Source organism: Seriola lalandi, unplaced genomic scaffold, assembly GCF_002814215.2.
Source record: "Seriola lalandi dorsalis isolate HSWRI2012SDOR001 ecotype SW California unplaced genomic scaffold, Sedor1 jcf7180002054548, whole genome shotgun sequence".
Taxonomy (NCBI): domain Eukaryota; kingdom Metazoa; phylum Chordata; class Actinopteri; order Carangiformes; family Carangidae; genus Seriola; species Seriola lalandi.
The window spans coordinates 397,864-419,160 of NW_019525101.1; the positions used below are offsets into that span (position 1 = coordinate 397,864).

Consider the following 21,297-nt stretch of genomic DNA (forward strand, 5'->3'; position numbering starts at 1 on the left):
CTTAAAAAATATGAATGAAAACATCCGCATTAAGGCATTGTGTACACAACCGCAATAATTCGAACACTAATAACTCTGTAATAATAATAATAATAATAATAATAATAATAATAATAATAATATATATTTAAAAAAAACACACAGAATAGGATTTCTGATAATTCTGACTGATCAATAAATACTACACAGGTGGAGATCTATCGAATGCACTAATATATACTGTATACATTCCCTATAAACTACTTCCTGGTGGCTGTTTGTGTGCACCTGCATGTTGGAGTACCTTCAAAGTCCTCCTTGAGGAAGTCGGGGTTGGGGGCGTCAGGCACAGAACAGTCAGATCCAGATAAGCCGGGGTCACACACACAGTGGGTGCCACCAACACAGGCCCCGTGGCCATTACACATGTCCTGACACTGCGGGCCTATGTAGACATTGTCTAGTGCCCATGTTGGAGGAGAAGAACCAGTTGAGAAGAAACCTTGGTACCAACGGAACCTCACGGACCTTTATGGAGGTTAAAATACAAAGATTAGAGAGAGCGAAATAAATAAAGTTATCATATTAGCATATCAAAAGATTTAAAAAGTTTCCTCAAAGGTTTCCCCTTGTTTTTCTTTTGCCTATGCACTGTACAGGATGTATCCAGTTCTTACCCACAGAGACGAAGCTTGCCAAAGTGAATAACCTCCCTCCTCCAGCCCTGAGTCGTACCAGGGAAATAGATGCTTGCAGGGTGGAGCTCTGTGGAGCACAGTGAGGACGGCTGTGGCCCACCGGCACACAGGGGCACCAGAAGGTGCCACGTGGCACCAAAGTCACGTGAGAACTCAAGACGCACTGGGTGGGCAGAGGAGCTCTCAGCTGTGCAGCCCACATTAATCTGGAGAGACATAAATACACATGACAACAGCAAAGATGATGAACCATAATTTATGTCTTAAATGAGTGAGTATTTGGAAAAGAAGTCATCAAGGCTGTGTACCTCAAACTGGATGATAGTGTTCTCATTTACGTCAATGTCCCTGGTGGTAACAGAGTGCTCTCCAAGCTCACTGGAGACGAACACCAGGGCTGACTCATCCTCCTCCCTGCACCAGTCACATACACAACACACACACACACACACACACACACAGACAGACACAGACACGAGATTGTTTTGAAAATTCTATCATTGTTGGACTCTTAGATGATGTAAAAACAAAATATGTAAAACAAGACACCATCACTGTCAAAATGCAAAGTTAAGTGTTGGTTTTTCATACAGGCCAGTCTTTTGGTAGGGGCAGTAGAGGCCAGTGTTTCCCCCGGGAAAGAACAGCCAGTTGGAATCATTGGGGCCTTCCTCAAAGCTGTCGATCACCACTGGTGGGTTGTGTAAGGAGCTGCCATCAATGATTAGGTCATCTATCACCCACACCTCCTCTTTCTTACCTAAAGGGCAATATTGTGGAGATTATTACACATTGACCATTGACATGGCCTAAAGATGGTTGTGTATGTGGGGAAATGCAAATCTGACCATACAAGGGTTAGTTGTTTGGAAAGATGAAAAGAGATAGGTAGAAAGAAAAAGGGAGAGAGAAATTAAGAGGAAGACAGTTCAGGAAAGATGAGATGAAAGAAAAGTAAACAAAGAGAAAAAAAAACTGTACTGTACTGTACTTTCCCACAGTCTGTCCACTCACCACTGTTGTAAGGCTGCCAGAGTCTGAAGCGGGTGGCATTGGTCTGAGCGCTGGCTGGCAGTGGCAGGTGGAGGAACAGAGTGTCTGTGGAAGCTGGAAAGTAAAACTCATCCAACAGCAGCCAGCTGATGCCTCCATTCACTGAGTACTGCAGCAGTACGGAGTGGGAGCGCTCTGGGACACCTACAAAAGCACCAAAGATGAAGCATTACACCAATACTTGAAAAAAAAAACCACAATCTTAAACATTGTCACATAAAAATACAGCTATACAAAGAAGATAAAAAAAAAGAGTTATATAGGACCTTTAGTGATGAATTTGAAGGAGAACTGGATATAGAGAGTGTTTGTGCAGTCCAGATCCCTTGACACTATCATTCGCAGACCATCCTGCAAACAGATTGTTGGTCATTGATCTAGAGATTTCAAGCAGTGATTTAACAGAATTATTATTGTTCTTGATGTTCTTTGCATAATGGGTAGGATCCCTACCCCTTTGAAGATAAGGGCAGTGCCAGATTTAAGAGGCTCTCCACTCAGAGTTCCCCTCTCTGCTCCATACACCTCAGGCCAGGTCTCCTGCTGCAGGTTCTCATTAAAGTCCTCTCTCAGTACAGATGGCAAAGGTGCCAAAGGCACACAGTGTGCCCCTCCATAACCCTTGTCACACCTGTGTGAGAAAGGGAGAAAAAGTAATGGTAAGTAACATTAACATGTAAGCAGAAAATAAATGTAAATATGACCAAGGGTTAAAATTCTTCTTTTGTGCATAAAAGAGAGTTTTACTTACACACAATGTCCGTTGTCACACAGACCATGTCCAGAGCACATCCAGGGGCATCCAGGGGCAAGTAACACGTTATCTAGAGCCCATCCTTCTGCCCCTGGGGTGAAGTGGGTCTGGATCCATCGGAACCGAGTTCTGGGGGAACTGAGGGATTCAACAGCAAGTTACAAAGATGAGCAGGTTGAGGAGTTTCTGCACTTTGAGCAAAAACTGCCCACTGATTTTGGGTATAGAAGTTCAAAAACACATACTTAGCAGCACTGGGCAGGTAGACGGTGATCCTTCTCCAGTGTTTGTACTGGGTTGACGTATAGATGGAACTCTGAGTATAACCAGCACAGCCGATAGCTGGGGGCACACACTCTGGTGTGATGAGGGACCAGTGACGACCACAGTCTGTGGAGTACTCCAGCCGCACGCCATGGGAGAAGGAAGTGGACTTACTACATCCCATACTCAGCTCAAACTGCAGGAATGATGAGCCTGACACTTCAAAGTCCCAGCTCTCTGCATACCTTGGCTTCTCTGTATATACAGTGTGAAGGCAACATTACATTTGTAGGCATTTACTATAACCTGATTATCATATTATAATTAATGTCATTCTCTATATATATACATTGTTTAATTTCCACATCAATGCTACACAAAATGAAAAGTGTTCACCAAAAACACAAAGTTAATACAAGTCCAAATGCAAATGCAAATATGGCCTTGAATGAATACTGTTGAGTTATGTGTGAAATATGTGCATGTTTCAGCACATATGAGAAAAGCCTCCGAGTCAGACAATCATTACTGTATGTGTTCATAGAGGCACACGGGAGCTTTATGTTTATAGATGTGTTGCCAAATTGCTCTTGCTTTGCACACTTAATGAATGGGCCCAGTTGTAATGTAATATTTGTGCAAAGTAAATCTGCTCACAGCTTGATGCAGGCATAAATAAGAGGCAGGATGTTCAATCAGGTTTGCTCTCATTAATAATGCAGGACCCACTGCACCACAGTAAATGGGCGATTCAATTTCAGTCTGTTGTGTGTGTAATACTGTGATGTCCCCGTACAACCACTTATGTGGTTTGTTTGAGTGTGAGTGTGTGGGAATACACAGTATGTGTGTGTGGTATATCAGATGTGTCTGAGCATGTATATGTATGTATATATATATAGTGTCTTACTTAGGGACCACTTGACAGTGATTGTTGAGGGAGTGTCGAGTTACTCCTTTACTTCCCGTGCACACAATGTACTTGCCATTCTCGGAGTTAAAAATGACAATCCTGTAGCCTTAAGCCCTTGTCTCCAAGTGTCTGTGTTTATGAACAGTAATGTGTTTGTGTGACTCACTATCAATGGCCTCAGAGTTGAAGGTAAGTGCTGTGTCCAGAGACAAACAGTCCACAGTCACCTCTCCACCCTGAATGCGGTACCAGTTGTGTCTCAGAGGGGTTGTGCCATCAAACTTGTCATGAAAACCTGTTCTGGAGCTGTCATTCATACCAATCAAGACATCATCTAGAGCCCACTGGGCAGAGTGTTTCCCTACAAGGATGGAGAGAAAGAAGCAAAAATGAAAACAAAATTAAAGCTGTGATATCAAAGAGAAACAGTAATATCATATTTTAAAATCATTTTTTATGTACTTTTCTGTGGTATTGTGCGCCCTAATCGTGCACTTACCCTGCTGTGGCTGCCACCACCGAAATACTGTGTAGGGGGTTTTAGCTGCAGGTGGCAGCTCAATGGTCACCACTTGGGGCTCCAGGAAGGAACTAAAGTCAAGCTCCCTTAGGAACTGCCACTGGACACCATTGTTGGTAGAAAACTGGACAATGACACCTACAATTACAGAAAGAAGAGCAGGGTAGATAGCACTTTTAGTTGGGAATGAATTTTTCATAGGTACGGATACAGAACAGAGCAGAGTTAGCTGGAAGTAAAAAGAGACAACAGAATCAAATGCAATAGAATCAAATAACAGTCCAGAAATCCTGATTATTACAGACAAGCGGTTTAAAAGGCTGGCAGGGTTTTATCTGACGTTGCAGAAACGGACTGAGACTGAGCCTTCAGCGCTGCTGCAGGCTAGAGATCCACAATCCGCTGACTGATGAAAAGAACAGAACAGACAACGCTAGACTTTGATTCTTCATTAGAAAAAACACTGACGATGACGATCAGATTTGTAGCTACACAACCTTGGCTGGATCACAAGGCTGATCAAAGACACAGAGTGAGAAGGAACAGACGGAAACAAGCCAGATCGGATGTGGAGCCGCTCTCTCCAGATTGCGATGTTAAGGAACAGCCACATGAATGCAGCAGAGGGCCTCAGTACAATAATACAGTACAAATAATTACCTTCATTGCGGGAGCGAGGCCTGGTGCATGTGGGTCCCAAACTCTTGCTGCCAATGCGGATGTAGAATTGGACCAACCTGCATGTAAACATTAATAACTAAATTTCAGTTTAAACATTAAACAAACATGCAGCAATTTATCTGGTGCCCAGTGCTTACTGATGAGAGATTTATAGTTGTGAATTCCACTCACCGTGTGTTGGTAGTGTCTAGAGGCACTGTGCGTGCTTCTCTCCTTCCAGGGCTACTGAGGTAAAGGGCCTTGCCCTCACCAATGATACCACAGCCCCCTCCAATTTGTCCTCCACTTAGGCTCTGCCAAAGAGGGCTCAGCTTCCCCTCAAAGCCTTCAGTCAGCTCTGTGGGACTGGCTACAGATGGTACACAACTATCCTGCTCCACTATGGAAAAAAATAAGGAATCATAAGGTGAAACATAAAGACACATGAAAACATTTCTTTCAATTTCATCCCTTTTTCTTTTTCTTCCCTTGGTCCTTGTACCTGTGTATCCCATATCACAGAAACAGACACCAGAGATGCAATCTCCATGTCCCCCACAGTGGTTTGGACAAGGCTCAGAGATGTAGACCCCATCCAAGGAAAAAGGTGGAGCATCTCTGTACACACTGCTCTCCTGGAACCAACGAAAGCGGGTTTTACTGGGAAAAAGAGAGGAAGAATATTAGGGAATGAGAGAGATACAGCAGACACTTAAACTCCGCTATTCAGCTACTGGTAAAAATGTTCTGTCTAAAATTGAATTCAAAATTTCCCCCCCAAAAAAACCACTTTGCAGATCCAATTGCATACTTGTTACCATAGCTACCTGGCTGCAACATTGCGTGGTATGACCACAGTGACCCTGGTCCATTGTTCATAGTCTCCAGTGTTGTAGACAGTGGGCTCTCTAAGTTCACGACCGCTGCCCTCACACACCCCTACCCCTGGGGTTCCTGGGTAACAGCCCTCTCTCACCAGGGCCCAAGTGCGACCGGCATCATGGGAGTACTGCAGCAGGACTGGGGCAGAAGCACTGAACTCTGACTCACATCCTATGTTCAACTGGTGTGGGAAACAGTGAAAAGAAAATTAAAGAACAATTTAATTCTGGTCGAATAGTACTGTGTGCCTATTTCCCAAAGTGGCACTTTTCAAATCCCCTGTCCCTTTCTAGTTTTTACACTTTCCATGTGCGCACCTTAAACTGAAGGGTGTAGCCAGGACGCAGGGCCAGGTCCCTTGTGACAGCGACCCTATCCCCATCAGAGCGCCCAAACACCATGGCAGAGGGCGTTGGGGCACAGAAGCTGTTGTTGCTTTCCCTCTCCATACCTTCATTGCCCAGCATCAGCCACACACTCATTTGGTTCAGAGGGTAGTCGAAAGCTGGCTTCTCATAAAAGTTCTGTAGAGACACAAGGCAGGCAAGTTTAGTGAAGTGGTTTGTGTTAACAGGTACCAGTGTCTGTTAGCTGAACATATTTCTCAGATGATAAATGGATACGCTTCTGCAAAGATTCAGGATTTTATAGATGTTCTATCTCAGTTTGGCTGACACTTTCCATTACAACAAAAGAAGTAATATCTCAAGATGAAGCTGAAGCTGCTGCACAAGGTCAGAGCACAAATTACAAGTTACAGGAAAAACCCGTCAGACTGATCCCTGACCTGTGGTAGAGTAGGGTTGGCCATGGGGATGATGTGTTTCTCCCTCTCTGACAAAATTATGACATCATCAATTGCCCACTGGTCATAGCCCTCCCCAGAGTGAAGAGGCTGCCACCAGCGAAACCTTGTGGAGGGTGTCTTAGAGGCCAAGGGAAGCTCATAGTGGACAAAGCTGAGAGTGGTACAAGAGACAGGTTAGTGACAGTTCTCCTGCAAAATATACAATCATCCCAAACACATCTGATACCCTTTGTGAAAATGTGAAATATCAACCTTCCCCCTTTCTTCTTCCCCAGGTTTCTCACCGTGGTTTGGTGAAGTCAGTGAAGTACATCTCAGCAATGAGACCCCAGCTGATTCCTCCATCATTGCTGTACTGCAGCAGCACTCCTTCCTCCCTGCTGTCCGCCTGGTTACACTCTGCCCAGTCTCCACCCACCCGCAGGTAGAACTGCACAAACTCTGCCCATTCAGTGTCTAGGTCCCAGCTCACCAGCTGCCTCAGCCCAGCCTGACAACAACACACATGTACATTAGTGCATATTAAGTAGATGATAACAACTGACCTGCGGGACATACTGAACCATGGGTTGGAGGAGATGTTCCAGTTGTACTTTATCTTGGCCAATATCCAATGATCTTTGATCGATGTTCTTTGTATTTTTTTGGCAATACATTCTTTAAATGGAAATTTTGTGTTGCCAATTAGACTAATATTTCTGCGTTTGCTAGCATACTCAAATAAATGATCCTGTCACAAGTAAGAGAAGCTATTTTCTGGTAACAGCTGCAACAACTACATCGATGTGTATCAATTTAAAAAAGTGATGAGGCTGGTACAACATATGAGAGGTGCGCAGCTGTCTGGATACTTCCATCCAATCAGATTAAATAAAATCTAGAAGTTTTCAGGATAGAAGTAATTCAGAGGTCAGAAGTCAGCAGTTTTTGGCATTAAAATCTAGGAAGTAATCAGAGAATTCCTACAGCCGCCAAGTTTGCAGAATCCTCTAAATTGGTTATTTTAAAAACACAAAAATATTTTTACATCTGGAGCTGGATTTGCACCAAGACACAATGATAGCATCCATGTGCCTAATTTCTTTCTTCCGAGTAAGGTCAGAAGTTTATGAAAAAATATGAAAGAGTAAAAAATGCTGCAAACTAGCAATTTTAAGAAATTGTGCCTAGATCCACAGCTGGATCTGGATTCAAACTAAAAATACCCTGATGACTAACAAGAAGACAAAGGATCAAAAACATAGTGTTCTTAAAGACGACAAGTCTAGTTGTTCTACCTTGCTGAAGTACAGGGACGATCCAGACGAGACCACTCCACAGCCCATGTCAGGGGTGACCACCTCTCCACCAATCACCTCTTGCCATGTGGCCAGCAGTGCATCCTGGGACTCAAAGTCAGAGAGTACACTGGAGGAAAGGGGGGAGGAGGGCTGGCAGTCTGTCCCTGAGAAGCCGTCGTCACACCTACGAGAGAATACAGTGGCATAACTTCTTATTTGTGCTCTGGGTTCATCTATGATTTAATATGGAGCCCGCAAACATCCATCGAAAGATATTTATGGGCCTCCATTGCTGAGTGATATTGAAAAAGTAATAAAGAACAACCTCAGGAAGTTTAATGTTTGTGTGAGTGCGTGTGAAGGCTGACCTGCAGTGTCCATGGTCACACCAGCCATGTCCATGGCACATGTTTGGACACTGCTGGCCAATGTAGATGTCATCCAGGGCCCACTCATCCTGCTCTCCATAGTAGTTCTGGATCCAACGGAACCGTGTAGCACTGGACCTGAACACAGGTGGGACACACACACACACACACACACACACACACACACACACACACACACACACAAACACACGCACACAAATTATTAACCTACATCCACACTATAGATACACTTGATACGTCATACAGTAAATGGAAGAAAACTGCTATATTGTAACTGACAATTACAATTGATAAAAAAAGTAACATAATGTTAAAAATACATTACATAATCTCAGAAATCAAATGACTGACAGTGATTGCTAGCATATCGACCACATCATCATGTTATATTCAGTAATCTACTTCTCTACTAGGGATAGAGATTTGTGGATTTAATGTTCCACCAGGTTAAGATAAACCCTATCACATGTGTGTATGTGTGTTTTCCTATGTTTGTGTGTATGTGTGTGTGAGAGTGTGGGTTTTGCGGTTGTGTATGTGTGTCTATGTGTATGAATGTCAGAGAGAGGGCAATATCACCGTGACATCATCTCTGTTAAAGGTAGGCTGTGGATGTGAATGCGTGTGCAGTATTGGTACATGTTTGTGTTGGCTGTTTACTGCACATGTACAGAAATGAGAAATGGCAGTAGAAGCGAAGATAGTCAGGTATATATTAAGCGTTATATAGCAGGGGGCATTTTTGGTCTGCTGCTTCGGTGACCTATATCATCTCAGACTACCTCCTGATTATATAGAGCTAGCCACGACTGTTTTATTATCATTTACTGCCATGACCCTACGACCTCTCATCACACAGTGCAGGAGATTAGATCACCTTTATTTAGGAGCTGGGGAGTAGAATGAAATGGAGGTGGAGGTCACAGTGCTCAGTGTGGAAGGTTTATGTGATTATTTGTGTTGATATATGTGTGAGCTAGAGCTTTAACAGAACATGTATTCCTCACAAAGTGTCTGCTACGAAGTGTCTGGTTCAGGTGTGCTTGCTCTTTAAACTGAATAATTGCAGTCTTGTTAGTCTAATATATAATAATTACAGTCTTTGTATTGGCACAGGCAGAACACAAATGTAACAGTGCGAGTGGTGTATTAGTGTATCAGTAGCTGTGAGAAAAGCCATGCTGGTCAGATTAGCCCAGCTCATACACCTAGTATCAATGTAATGGCAGATCCAGACGTGAAGCGAGAGCTGGAGGAACCTCTCATATCGTTTAGATCCCCTGTTTGGTTGCACTATTTTCCATTAAATTTTCCAATTGCTTAGCATTAGGTAAGCAGTAGTGAACCGAACAGAAAATGTGTGTCAACATTTTTGCGCCCAGGTCACAAAACATTATGTCTAAGAAAATTGTTATATTTCAACACATTTATGACTGAAACACCCAAGTGAGTCTGGCTAAGAGACAGACCAGAACTCAAACACTTTTCTTCACAACCACTGTACTATTCCTTCAAGTGTGCATATTTTACAGTTACACAGAAACAAAGCCTTTTGTTTTCTTTTACATTACATACCAGATGTAAATGACCCATGAACCACTTTTTAGTGTTTTTAGTAGCGCTCTGTGCCTCTGTGCATGAGAGAGAGAGTGAGTGCATAAAGCATTTTGCATCATAGGAATACAAGAATAGTCAGCACGCGTTAAAAGCCTGGTGTGATGTTTTCTCTCGAAAAATGTTGTGTAATGTTAATCACTGTGAACTGCTTTTAAGCAAAGCCTGCTGATTTCTTTCTCTGATTTTTCAGTACAAGTTTGATGTGGGATAGCTTATGTGCCCGTTGTTGTGTATAAGGAATGTGTGTTTATATGTGGATATGCAGCCACTAATAGTAATGTGCGGATGCTTTGTAGTATCATCTTTTGCTTTATGTTCTAAGATCAGAGAACATATTATCCCAAAGGGTGCTTTGAGAATCTTTTCTTCTGTGTTTATTGTACAGTAGTGCAATACTTACCATGTCTTTTGAGGCAGAGACAGAGTGATGCGTCTCCAGTCTTTGAACTCTGATGGGTGGTAGACACTAGGAGCTGTGAACTCCGAGCAGCTTGGCATGCCGGGCAGACAGGCCTAGGTCAAGAAAATGAGGGGTTTAATTACAGTACACTTAAGCTTTGCTAAATGTTGATTGCTCAAAATTCTTAAATAACTTTTTTTAATCTATGATTGTGGATTGTAGCAAAGTTCTTCAAAAACAGCATGATATACTGCAGACACCCTAATGCTTTATTAGCCCCACAGTAGATGCATATAAAAGGATAATTCAGGATTACAGCATCTCTGACCTTGAACTCTGGAAGACAAGCAAGGATTAACAGTACAGGACATTCACTGAGTTGCATTCTGCACTTGCCAGATGACTGCATTTTCATGCACATGGGAGAATTAGAGAAAATTCACTGATGGAGGACTCATTACACCCTATTCAATTCCAAAGGCAATAAAAATCTTGGCAGATACTTTGGTGCCTTATGAATATTTATGAGCCAGTTGTGATCACAGAAAGTCTTTGTTGAATCATGGGAAGATAATCTGCTTGCTGATTCAAGTATTGTCATGTATTTGCTAATAGTAGGATGATAAAAAGTAATTGCGATAATTTCTCATCTGAAACAAAGTGCTACATTTAAGGACTCTCATTATTTACACATTATTTCTGAGGCTGTAATGGGCAAATCAATATTCATTTTCATGAATAAATGATAAGTTTCCTTCTCTCTCTCCAGGATGACTTCTACAAGTTTTAGTCATAAACAAAGGTGTGAGTCAGGCTGTTGAAACAAAAGAGGTTGGATGTTAACAATCACTTAACGAAAGGGGAACAAAGGCAAATACATTTCACGTTCCTTACCTCTTTGACCAGGTGCCAGGTGAGGCCGTGATTGGTGGAGAACTCCAGGCGGACCTGCGTGTCAATGTGAGGGGACGGCTCGCGGCCACAGCCCATGACCAGTGAGAACTGCAGACTGTAAGAGGCTCCGATCTGCATTGACTGAGTTTCCACATAACGAATACTGGAGCCAGGGCTGGGCTCACCAGAGAAACTGGAGTTCAACAGGGAACATATCATATGTCAGGTGCTGTAGTACACGGCATTAAAGCCACCATGTGTAGAATTTTCATATGGTTTGAGCATCTGTCAAATTATTCTAATGGACTAAACTTTTGCTTGTCCAGTAAAAACTGGAGGAGTCTATGTGCTGCTTTCAACCCATTCTTTTCTGTAACACCGGATTGGGTTTGGCATGACCACTGGATTACACATAGTGGCTTTAAATAGACTAAGCAATGATAAAGGATTGCAAATTACTCCTATATGTAGTAACTAAGAACTACCACAATATCAAATTACTTAATGATGATCCAACCCAGTAGACACTCTTTAAAAGAATCAAAAACAAGTGTATCCAAATACCATTCATATAATGACTAATACATTATCTCTATCAGAGCATTAGGTCTACTACCTGAGTGTCCAGTCGTGCTGGCAATAGGGCTGGACATGGCCGAGATAGAAACCAAGACTCTGGGTAACATCTAGTACATTGCTGAAGTCCAGACTTATGGTGTTGAACAACACAGAGGTCATACTGATTTCATCCAGGGCCCACACATCGTGACCACGGCCTGAGTGGTACGGCTGCCACCAGCGAAACTGTACGCCAAACTTCCGAGCACCGGGCGGGAGTTCCACTGACACAATCCTGTTTGGGGGAAAGAAATTATTAAACTGAACTTTATTGACACTTAATGGAAAGTTTGCTATGTGTGTGCCATTGTCACAGTTGCACAAATGTAAGAACAGCGAGATACATTTGGGGACAGCTTTCATAATGCCAATCAATGGAATTAATCACACAGGCTGACTGAACTGTGACTCAGACCGACATAGTCAAGGTCTGCTGTTTGTGAGTAATGTACATTTGGACAATCTTAAATAGATCCTCACACAATGCAGATGGACTGTATTACAGAGACTTATAACTACAGCATTATCATCATACTTTATCATAACCTACTAAGACCTTTTTCCTCTTTGTCTTTGCTGTTTTTGTACAAACATACATGTTGATACAGTAAGAACCTGCACTTGCACCTTGCACCAGATAGTTGAGTAGAACTTGTTCCTATCTCTCTGACCCCTGCTGGCCTTCCAAGTGCTGATGAAGAGCTCTGAGACTTGGCATGCACAGCTGGAAGCCAGCCCACTTTGTCTTCATTATACACAAAGATGGCACTACCTGACTCAATGGGTCCCAGTGGCTTACACCTCCAGTATACCATTAGCAGTGCAAATGTGTGTGTTAATGGACTCATAGTGTCTCTACGGTATCATAAGAATACAAGCTTATGCACACACACATCACACGCATACACACTAAGCACAGCAGGTACCTTGGCTCATGGAAGCCTTGGTAAGCATAGTGCTGCAGCAGCGTCCAGGTAATGCCGTTGTCCGAGGAGTAATGCAGCAGAACTCCCTCTCCTGGCTGGTCTGGAGCAGGACATGAGCTCAAGGTGCTGCGACTGCCCAGCCGAAGAGTGAACTGTAGGTACCTGCAGAGAATCAAAAGAATTAAAGCAAGTGTAAGAGAATTGGAGCGGCAGTCGAGACAGACAGAGTGTGCAAAAAGGAAATGACACGTAGAAAGAGAAAAGACCAGGGTGATAAATGAGAAGAAAAAGTAAGGTGACCAAGAGTGTGTTCAGGAAGGAGAGTTGAGAGAGAGGGGTAAAAGGGTAGATAAACAGACAGTCATGCAGAACGAAGAGGTGGGAGGGAGGTGGCAGGATGATGGATGAGATGATTAAACGAATGAGGACAAAATTAGATGAGAGGAGGAAGAGGGAAAGAAAGAATAAGAATAAGAGAGAGTGTGAATGAGAGTCAGAGTTCACATCCATGCATTCGTGTAAACTGTACATACTCCTAATGTAGCATGAGCTTATGTATTCGTCTAGGTTTTGGCAGACATATTATCGTCTATACTAATGTAATATTTATTGTAATTTCTATCATCCGTCTCAGGCTGCCAGTCACCCCCCAGCTCTCTCTGTCCTTGGCTTAGCTTTGCTTTCATTAGCGGTGCAGTTTCCTCTTTCAGGCAGCTGTTCACTCAATCAGCCAGGAAACTGGCATTAAATATGGCCATCAGGTGGCACACTGAGAGCCGCAACAGGCATAATCAATCTAACACAGATGCCATATCTAACGCCATCGTTCCCTCTCTATCTTTCTCTCTCACATTTTTATTCTCTGCTTTCATCTCTGCTCTCATCTGCAGTCCTCCCCATGATCATAATCCATCTACCAGAAAGGAACAGAGAGGATTGACAAAGTAGGAGAGTGGAAAGCTGACTGGCAGGAACATTTGCAGACATAACATCTATCAGACCTAAGGAAACCTAATGAAGACAAGCCACGCTTACAAAGTAAAAAATATATATCTACTGATGGCAAAATCGGCAAAGTTTATTTTAGTTTTTACAAAAATTATGATCCTGTTCTTCATCAGCACTTCCATTACCTGGCCTGGGAACTGTCCAATGGAGCAGTGACCAAGTGCCTTCTGCTGTCCCTGTTGAAGACCAGAGCCTTGCCACTGGCCAGCACCCCGCAGCCAAAGCTGACCTCAGCTCCACGGAGAGAAGAGAAGCTGTGGTAGGAGGAGAGGCGTGGGCTGGAGAAACCCTCTGACAGGAAAGCTGGGAAGGTCTGGGAGGCGAGCTCACAGGCTGGACCACTGAAGCCCGGGTCACATCTGGGAGACGGAGAGAGAGAGAGGAGAGGAGAGGAGAGGAGAGGAGAGGAGAGGGGAGGAGAGGAGAGGAGAGAGAGATATGAGACATTAAAAAGAGTGAAGGATATAATGACAAAAAGTAGACAGAGATAATGAAAATCCATTAATAAATCATAACCATAATACAATTTGATTAATTTTGAATGGTGATTGGTGCTGCAAGGCATTAGGTAGATAATGAGCAGACTCATTTTGAAAGGGAGACACTGGATTTATTTGGTTTAATAAAAAGCACATCCTCACTTGCAGCCGGTTCGGGAACAATGTCCTCGCCCAGAGCAGAAACGAAGACAGGCTGGACCACTATAAACTGAAAAGCAATAAATGAATAGAAATAAATTACCTTTTACAGCAAAAACAATATTTTTTATGTATGGTTGAGCTATAATAATCTTTTTGTGACCCTAAATACAGTTTGTATTATCTCACTAGAATAAACAGCAAAGATATTACAGGCAGAAGATATTACATCTGGACAAGGACAAGGGAGACAATGGTGAACCAACCTCGTGCAGCTATACACATGTAACCTTCAGTAATTTCTATTGGCACCTTATACTGTGCATCAATACTGCACCAGAGTTTGTATAAGATGATATCAAGATGATATCAAGATGTTGATCAATGGTGATTTATTGCTTATGTTATTGCGTAATTTGTAATTCTAGAATTTGACAGTTTCACATTGGTGTGTAAACTGCACTGGAATATGTGACAATAAAAACCTTGAGCCTCGGACAATATAAAAACCTAGAAATATGTATAGTTCTAACCATTGTCTATGGCCCACATGTTGCCTGATCCAGTGCCAGACTGCTTCCAGCGAAACCGTGTAGTCTCTGTCAGGGCAGCATTGGGAAGAGGGATAGAGATTCTTGTCCACCTGGAGAGGCGCAACAAGGTATGTTAATATAAACACCCAGTACATTCACAGTGATACACAAACAGCGGTGTACACAAATACAAATGTGCTTTCTTATTCATACCCGCTGTAGTTGTCAGAGGAGTAGATGGTGCTGTGAGGTAGATGGGGTCCGGCACAGAGCTCTGGCAGACACTCAGTGTGAAGCAGAGACCAGGTGCGACCGTGATTGGTGGAGAACTCCAGACTGACGCTAATGAAAAGGAACAAAGAACATCTTATCTCACATCTTAATAACAGAATATGATTTTCACCCTAAAGCTGTGTAAAATCACTGAACTACCCGAAACTCAGAATAGGTTAAAAAAAAAGGATTCTAATTATGTCTTCTGAGAATCTGTTGTAATGTCTGTCCCTTTACCTCTCCTACTCTTTTATTAAAACTGCACTCAGATGGCTGCTTGAAACTTGACATCTTACGGGTACATACCTTGGTCAAACGAGTTCAGCTTCCCCTAGATGCTGCAGTTCTGAAGCATTATGCCCTTCAGTTTTTGTGTGTAACACTTACCATTCTTAAAACCAAAATAACTGAGTGAATCTAGGATGTCTCACTTGGGGTGTGGCGATCTCCTTTGTTGCAGGCCATTTTTGTGATTATCACTAAAAAAGTGGCCATATTTTCACATAGAAACACTGCCTAACCTAGTTTTAAAGTGTGTCACACCTGTTGGCAGGCTGGTAGGAGCCACAGCCTAGGTTGATGGAGAACTGAGCAACATGTGTGTGTGTGCCAGGCAGAACAGGGAGCAGCTGCATGAAGTCCACGGCCCATACGTGACGTTTGGCACCCCCATGTGACCACTGCTCCAGGCAGAACTGGGTGACTGGTGTTTGCAGCTCAGTGGGCAGTGCCACCGATACCACTGCAGGAGTCTGAAAGAGGAGAAATGAATGTTAGAATGAATAGATAAGACCAGAGTGAAGATGCTAATTAGAGCTGCAACTATCATTTTTTCATTTTTATGATTTCATGATTTATGATCTGCTCATTATTTACTTAATTACTGGATTAATTGTTTGGTTTATAAAATGTCAGAAAATAGCGACAATCACAATTTTCCCTAAGTTCCAGATGATGTATTTGAGTTGCTTCATTTGTTTTTAAAACCAAACAATATTCAGTTTACTATGACATAAGAGGAAGAAAAGCAGGACATCCTCACAGATACTGGAACAAGTAAGAAACAGAATCATGGAGTGACTGTTCAAAAGTTCAAACATACTTCAGACACAATCAAAAGCTATTTCAAAATTTAGATTCGTAATTAATTCTACTAATCTGAACAATACTGCTGCTGTGATCCAGAGCATGCTGTCAAAAAACAGGGCTTGGTAAAACACCTAAAACCTACCAACAGAACATGCTGACACTGCTGACACAAAATTAGAACATTTCATTTGGAAGGATAGTTGCACTAGAAATTCAAAATTGTGACTGTATTGATACCAGTTTACTGGCACTTCAGGTTAATTAACTGTAAGGTTTGTAAATATGGTGCGTATGTCTCACCCTGTAAGAGGAGTATGGAAGGGTGTCGAGTGTCACAGGTTCCCTCCTGCCTTGAGACCTCCCAAACAGAATTACATCGTTCTCATGGGACTCTCCCGGATCACAGTTGCCACCGCCTAAACACAAATACACCTCATTATGCTTATGTAATGTAAAACACATGACGAGGGCACCATAAAATAGAGACCATCACACAGCAATGTACTACTATAAGTGAAGCTACTGTTGCTCACTTTTTCTTAATCCAAATAAATGACTAAATATGATGGATGGGGGATTTCCATACCCATGGTAAAGTAGAAGCGGAGGTTTCCATAAGACGTGGTGTCGAGGTAGGGGGTGCACACCCACCTCCGGCCCTCCTTTTCAAAAACTAGGGCTGAGCCCGACTCAATCTCTCCACACTGGGTCCCGTAGACAGCTCCCTCTATGTCCCAGCTGGATACAAAGCAGACAGGGAGGGTCGGTTTAGTAAAGAAAATACGTTTCTCAAATGCATTCAAATGTATGTACATCTATGATGTAAATGTATTCTATGCTCATTTCCCACATCACTTACTGTCTCACAGTACATTTTCATCATTGCCCAATATTAAAAATGTCTTCATCATTATGTGCCTCTGGTATTTAATAATACCTGAAATGTAGGATAATGGTGTCCTGAATGATTTGCCAACCACCATTACTCTCTTCTCTTTTTATTATTGCACATGCCTGTAAATGATCTCAGTAACTTTGGAATTTTAATCTCATATTGAGTTTTTGAGGTGGCTTTGTAACAGACAGAAATGGCCCCTTGGCTAGCTTTGGTGCATTTATAGCTATGTTTATTAACGTGCACTGTCCCTGTTAAATAAACCCATAAATAAAAATGGAATTAGGCAGTATTTCAAGAACATTAATAACTCTACACAAAAAGCAACTCAAGCATTCATGCCACATGATGTATTACTCTTCAATAACTCATTAGTAGTGCATATTTTTCACAGTCAGATGGTAGTTTAAAAGTACAATTAATTTAATTTTTAAGAGAAAGTAAGTAAATAACAATCTAGTGTGCATATATGATGTACAGTTAAACAAACACAAAGCAGAGGAGCTACATTCATTGTAAATTTTAAGCACTTAACCACAGCCAAATATTATCTCCAAATGAGACTTCATTGAAATAATAGTAGACGGTAACACAAGTTATAGGATACCAACACTTATGTATACAGATTGCCTCTTTTACGCAACATCTCCCTCAGGAGATCACGGTATTACTGAAGTTAGGAAATATTTGCCATAATTCACATCTTACCGATCAACAAACATACAATGCCAGGAGTGCTGCATAAATCACCTGAAAGAGGACTTACACATGAAGAACACACACACACACACACACACACACACACACACACGCACACACACACACACACACACACACACATGCAGACACACACTTCTGCTCAGTGGAGAGAGGATCCTCATTAGCACTGACAGAAGTTAGCTCAGTGTGTCAGCCCTCTCCTGCATTCTTCTGCCCCTCCCTCATTCTCTTTCTTCCCCCTTTCCTTTCCCCCTCTTCCTCTCTACTCTCTGTCATGTGGTGTAAAGGCTGGTGTGTCTCTGTCACAGCCAGTGTTGGGTTAAATGACACAGTGGAGTGTGGCATCACCAGAAAAACTTTTCCTGCCTGCTTCACACATGTGTCAGTCCGTGACACCTGAAGGGTGAGAGCAAGCATGCGGTGTGCCATGCTAGCATGCTGGCATGCTGCAGGAAGGTGCGAGGGTGCAGACTGGCTGTAGAAACACGCTCCTGTTTGAGGTCCTTCTCATTAATGGAAAAATGTACCGACAGACTAGGTGCATGGGGCCTGTTAATTACTCTCTGGCAGCAACACTATCTATCATCTCTCTCTACCTCTCGCAGTGCTTTTCACAGCGTTTCCTTGCTTTCTGCTGTGTACTGTGTCTTTGTGTGTGTGTTTGCCTGCGTGTGTGTGCGTCTCACTCTGAACAGATGGACTGCTGTCTTTGTAGCAGTCAGAGGCATGGCATTCACCTGTGTAAGCTTGACTGAAACTTGTTCAACACGCTGCATGTCGTGTGCTTGACATATGACAAGTGACAGGTGTCAAAGAACATGCATATGTAAACACAGAGAGAAATATCAGGGCACTGATATCCTACCAAAATTCTCCCTCTCTATTAGCTCTCTTTTTCCCAGCAAATATTTAGCCCGCTGCTAAACTTTTTCATCCAAACTGACCATGCATTCATTAAGGTTCATTTTTTAATTTTTTTAATTATTCTTTTTTTCTTTTTTTTTTTCTTTATTTTGCTTTAGATTAGTTTAAGATTACATTATATTAGCTTAATTGCTATCGACTGAACTCCCCTTTGATGTCAGGTCAGCTGAGTCAGTGTCACATTTTGAAAAGCTTTTAAAAACTGTATAGTATTACTCCAGTGGTTTTTGCAGTTTGTATTATATTCAGATTTAATTGCATAGTTTGATCTTCCCTTGTAAATTGTTTTGTTGCACTTTTAAGGCAATGTATTTTAATGTGCACTTGTGAAGCACTTTTGACTGACACTGTAAATCGGATGATTCAGGCAGCTCGGCGGGAGATTAAATGCGATCATTATCTTGACTTACTTTGATGGTGGGCTCTCGAAGTCTTCTTCCCAGTAGCTCCTTCCCTCTTCCCTGTGCAGATCAATGTCTCTGGTGGAGGCAAAGCTGTGGCCAGCTCCCTCGCCGCCATGGAAATACAGAGCATTGCCCTCGGACTGACAGGCATGCTGGTCAGTAAGAACACAGGCGTTAACACATGGTTTCATGTAAATAAATATTTGTATCAATATGAGCAAATGCTGTAGTTCTGCCCTCAGGTTTAAAACATCCATTCCACTTCTCATTCATATAACAGTTTATTGGGCTTTCTACCACATTTCTAACCACAGTGCTACCTTAATGGTAGCTCCAGGGAAGAAGAGCCAGTTAGCTGTGTCTGGGGGGTCCAAATTGTCCTCCATGAGCGGGGCTCTGTGAGCAGCATTCACCAGCAGCACATTGTCCAGCCCCCAGCAGGACTCATAGCCTTCGGGGCCTTGGGGGGCCTCCTGAGACCAGCGGATACGAACACCATCAGCCTTGGAGTGATGTGGCAGGGGAAGAAGGTGGATGACGGTGCTGCTGTTGGTAGGGGCTCTAGGAGAGAGAAATAAAAACAAAAGAGAGTCTTGGTCAGTGTGTAAGTGGTGGCTGTATTAACATGAAAATGATCATTATCATCAATCATTAAAATGAGACTGAAATAGTCAAATATGGAGAGGCGCTACATTCCTTCATGATGGAGTGAAACTGAGAGAGAACACCAGGTTTGGCAATATGTCACACTCTATGAGTTGGTTTCTGTGTTTATAGGAAAACATAACATGCACTAAGAAACAGCCAAATATTATAGTTAGAAGAAAGTATCAGCACATTATGCGTCTGTCAGAGCTGACAAAGCAGAGAGAGGCAGGGATAGAGGGATGAAAAACGGGGGATCATCCAGACACAAACAGGAGAGGAATGACAAATTGAGAGGGGGAGGTGTGAATGAGGGAAAAAAAGAGAGGATGGGTGTTCATAACAGATGGAACGACTGTGCGATGGATAAGGAAGACGAGGAGAGAGAGACCTGATCTTCTCCAGTGTGATCCAGTCATCTGAGGTGTTGGCGTTACCACTTAGGCTGTATGACACAGTGATGTTGGGGTCTGAGTAACTGAACCGGCAGGAGCCTGAACCTGGAGAATAAAAACACACATAGAGGACAGACTTACAGTATATGACTGCTACGACAGCTTAATAATATGTCAGCTAGTTTCCTTTTTTCATCAACTGAATTTCATCAGCAGGGCAATAATCCTTTATATGCCCCAAGGAGCAGCCAGGCACAGCATGGTGGCTTCTTCTGACTAATGGCCCCCACATTCCCTCCCTTAGCCAAGTGGAAAATTGTATCTAAATGGTGTCATAGTGGAACTAAGTGATCAGCAGCTTAACAGGGCTGAGAGAAGTAGAAGTAGGAGTCGATATGGAAGGGGTTGAGCAGAGGTGATCAGGGGAGAAGTGCTGATGTAGGACTAGAGACTGTACAGTCAGCTGCAGCTAAATACTGTTGGTGCATCTCTGTATGTGTGTGAATATTCTTGGCCATGTGAAGAGGTTGCACTTTAAATATGTGGGTTTGTGTGGGTGCTATGGGAGCAGGCGGGGTCAAAGGTTGCTAATGGAGGAAGCAGGCAAGCCCCCATGTCCCCACCTTTACTCTCTCCTCCCCTGCCCCCCCCCTTCCTCCCACACTGCCTCACAGTGTGTTTCGTCGGTGTCCTGCCGTGATGCTCCATCCCCACTGAATACATCCGTGCATTAACCTACCACCACTTCATTGTACTGCTCTACTGAACTGCTCCATACACAACACTACTGCAACACAAACTCATATTAATGACCTGCAAAGCGCAGCCAGACAGAACGAGAGAGGGAAAGAGAAATACAGGAGAGGGGCGAAGGCGAGAGGGGTTGTTGATACGGTATGTACTCCTGTTTCCACCCAGTCACGTTCCCATGAGAACTGGCAGATGCATGTAATGGACATGAAAAATACAACACCTCTAAAAACTCTGCCATGGCCTTCTGGGTGTCTTTCCAGAATACTGTAAATCATTTATTATTGTGATAGGAGGAGAGGGGAGAGAGGAGAAAGACAGAGACAGAGAGAGAGAGCTAGAGAGAGAGAGAGTATGAAACACAGAAA

General features: G+C 42.9%; 1 protein-coding gene across 3 annotated transcripts in view; it reads right to left on the reverse strand.

Moving 5' to 3' along the window:
• Positions 1-21,297, reverse strand: part of reln (reelin) — a 91,249-nt gene that overhangs the window by 13,978 nt on the left and 55,974 nt on the right. For all 3 annotated transcript variants that reach the window (XM_087176340.1, XM_087176341.1, XM_087176342.1), the window contains exons 9-42: positions 20,176-20,284; positions 19,460-19,700; positions 19,146-19,291; positions 16,783-16,934; positions 16,497-16,612; positions 15,651-15,859; positions 15,048-15,176; positions 14,835-14,944; positions 14,305-14,371; positions 13,789-14,022; positions 12,656-12,817; positions 11,728-11,964; positions 11,112-11,304; positions 10,218-10,330; positions 8,180-8,317; positions 7,809-7,995; positions 6,816-7,021; positions 6,511-6,682; positions 6,041-6,247; positions 5,669-5,904; positions 5,344-5,501; positions 5,034-5,241; positions 4,842-4,918; positions 4,161-4,319; positions 3,828-4,022; positions 2,730-3,003; positions 2,482-2,622; positions 2,184-2,361; positions 1,997-2,081; positions 1,692-1,874; positions 1,269-1,437; positions 986-1,091; positions 657-883; positions 284-507 (exon numbers count right to left, since the gene is read on the reverse strand). In XM_087176340.1, coding sequence (XP_087032466.1) covers positions 284-507; positions 657-883; positions 986-1,091; positions 1,269-1,437; positions 1,692-1,874; positions 1,997-2,081; positions 2,184-2,361; positions 2,482-2,622; positions 2,730-3,003; positions 3,828-4,022; positions 4,161-4,319; positions 4,842-4,918; positions 5,034-5,241; positions 5,344-5,501; positions 5,669-5,904; positions 6,041-6,247; positions 6,511-6,682; positions 6,816-7,021; positions 7,809-7,995; positions 8,180-8,317; positions 10,218-10,330; positions 11,112-11,304; positions 11,728-11,964; positions 12,656-12,817; positions 13,789-14,022; positions 14,305-14,371; positions 14,835-14,944; positions 15,048-15,176; positions 15,651-15,859; positions 16,497-16,612; positions 16,783-16,934; positions 19,146-19,291; positions 19,460-19,700; positions 20,176-20,284 — 5,748 coding nt within the window. The remainder of the gene's footprint in view (positions 1-283; positions 508-656; positions 884-985; positions 1,092-1,268; positions 1,438-1,691; positions 1,875-1,996; positions 2,082-2,183; positions 2,362-2,481; positions 2,623-2,729; positions 3,004-3,827; positions 4,023-4,160; positions 4,320-4,841; positions 4,919-5,033; positions 5,242-5,343; positions 5,502-5,668; positions 5,905-6,040; positions 6,248-6,510; positions 6,683-6,815; positions 7,022-7,808; positions 7,996-8,179; positions 8,318-10,217; positions 10,331-11,111; positions 11,305-11,727; positions 11,965-12,655; positions 12,818-13,788; positions 14,023-14,304; positions 14,372-14,834; positions 14,945-15,047; positions 15,177-15,650; positions 15,860-16,496; positions 16,613-16,782; positions 16,935-19,145; positions 19,292-19,459; positions 19,701-20,175; positions 20,285-21,297) is intronic.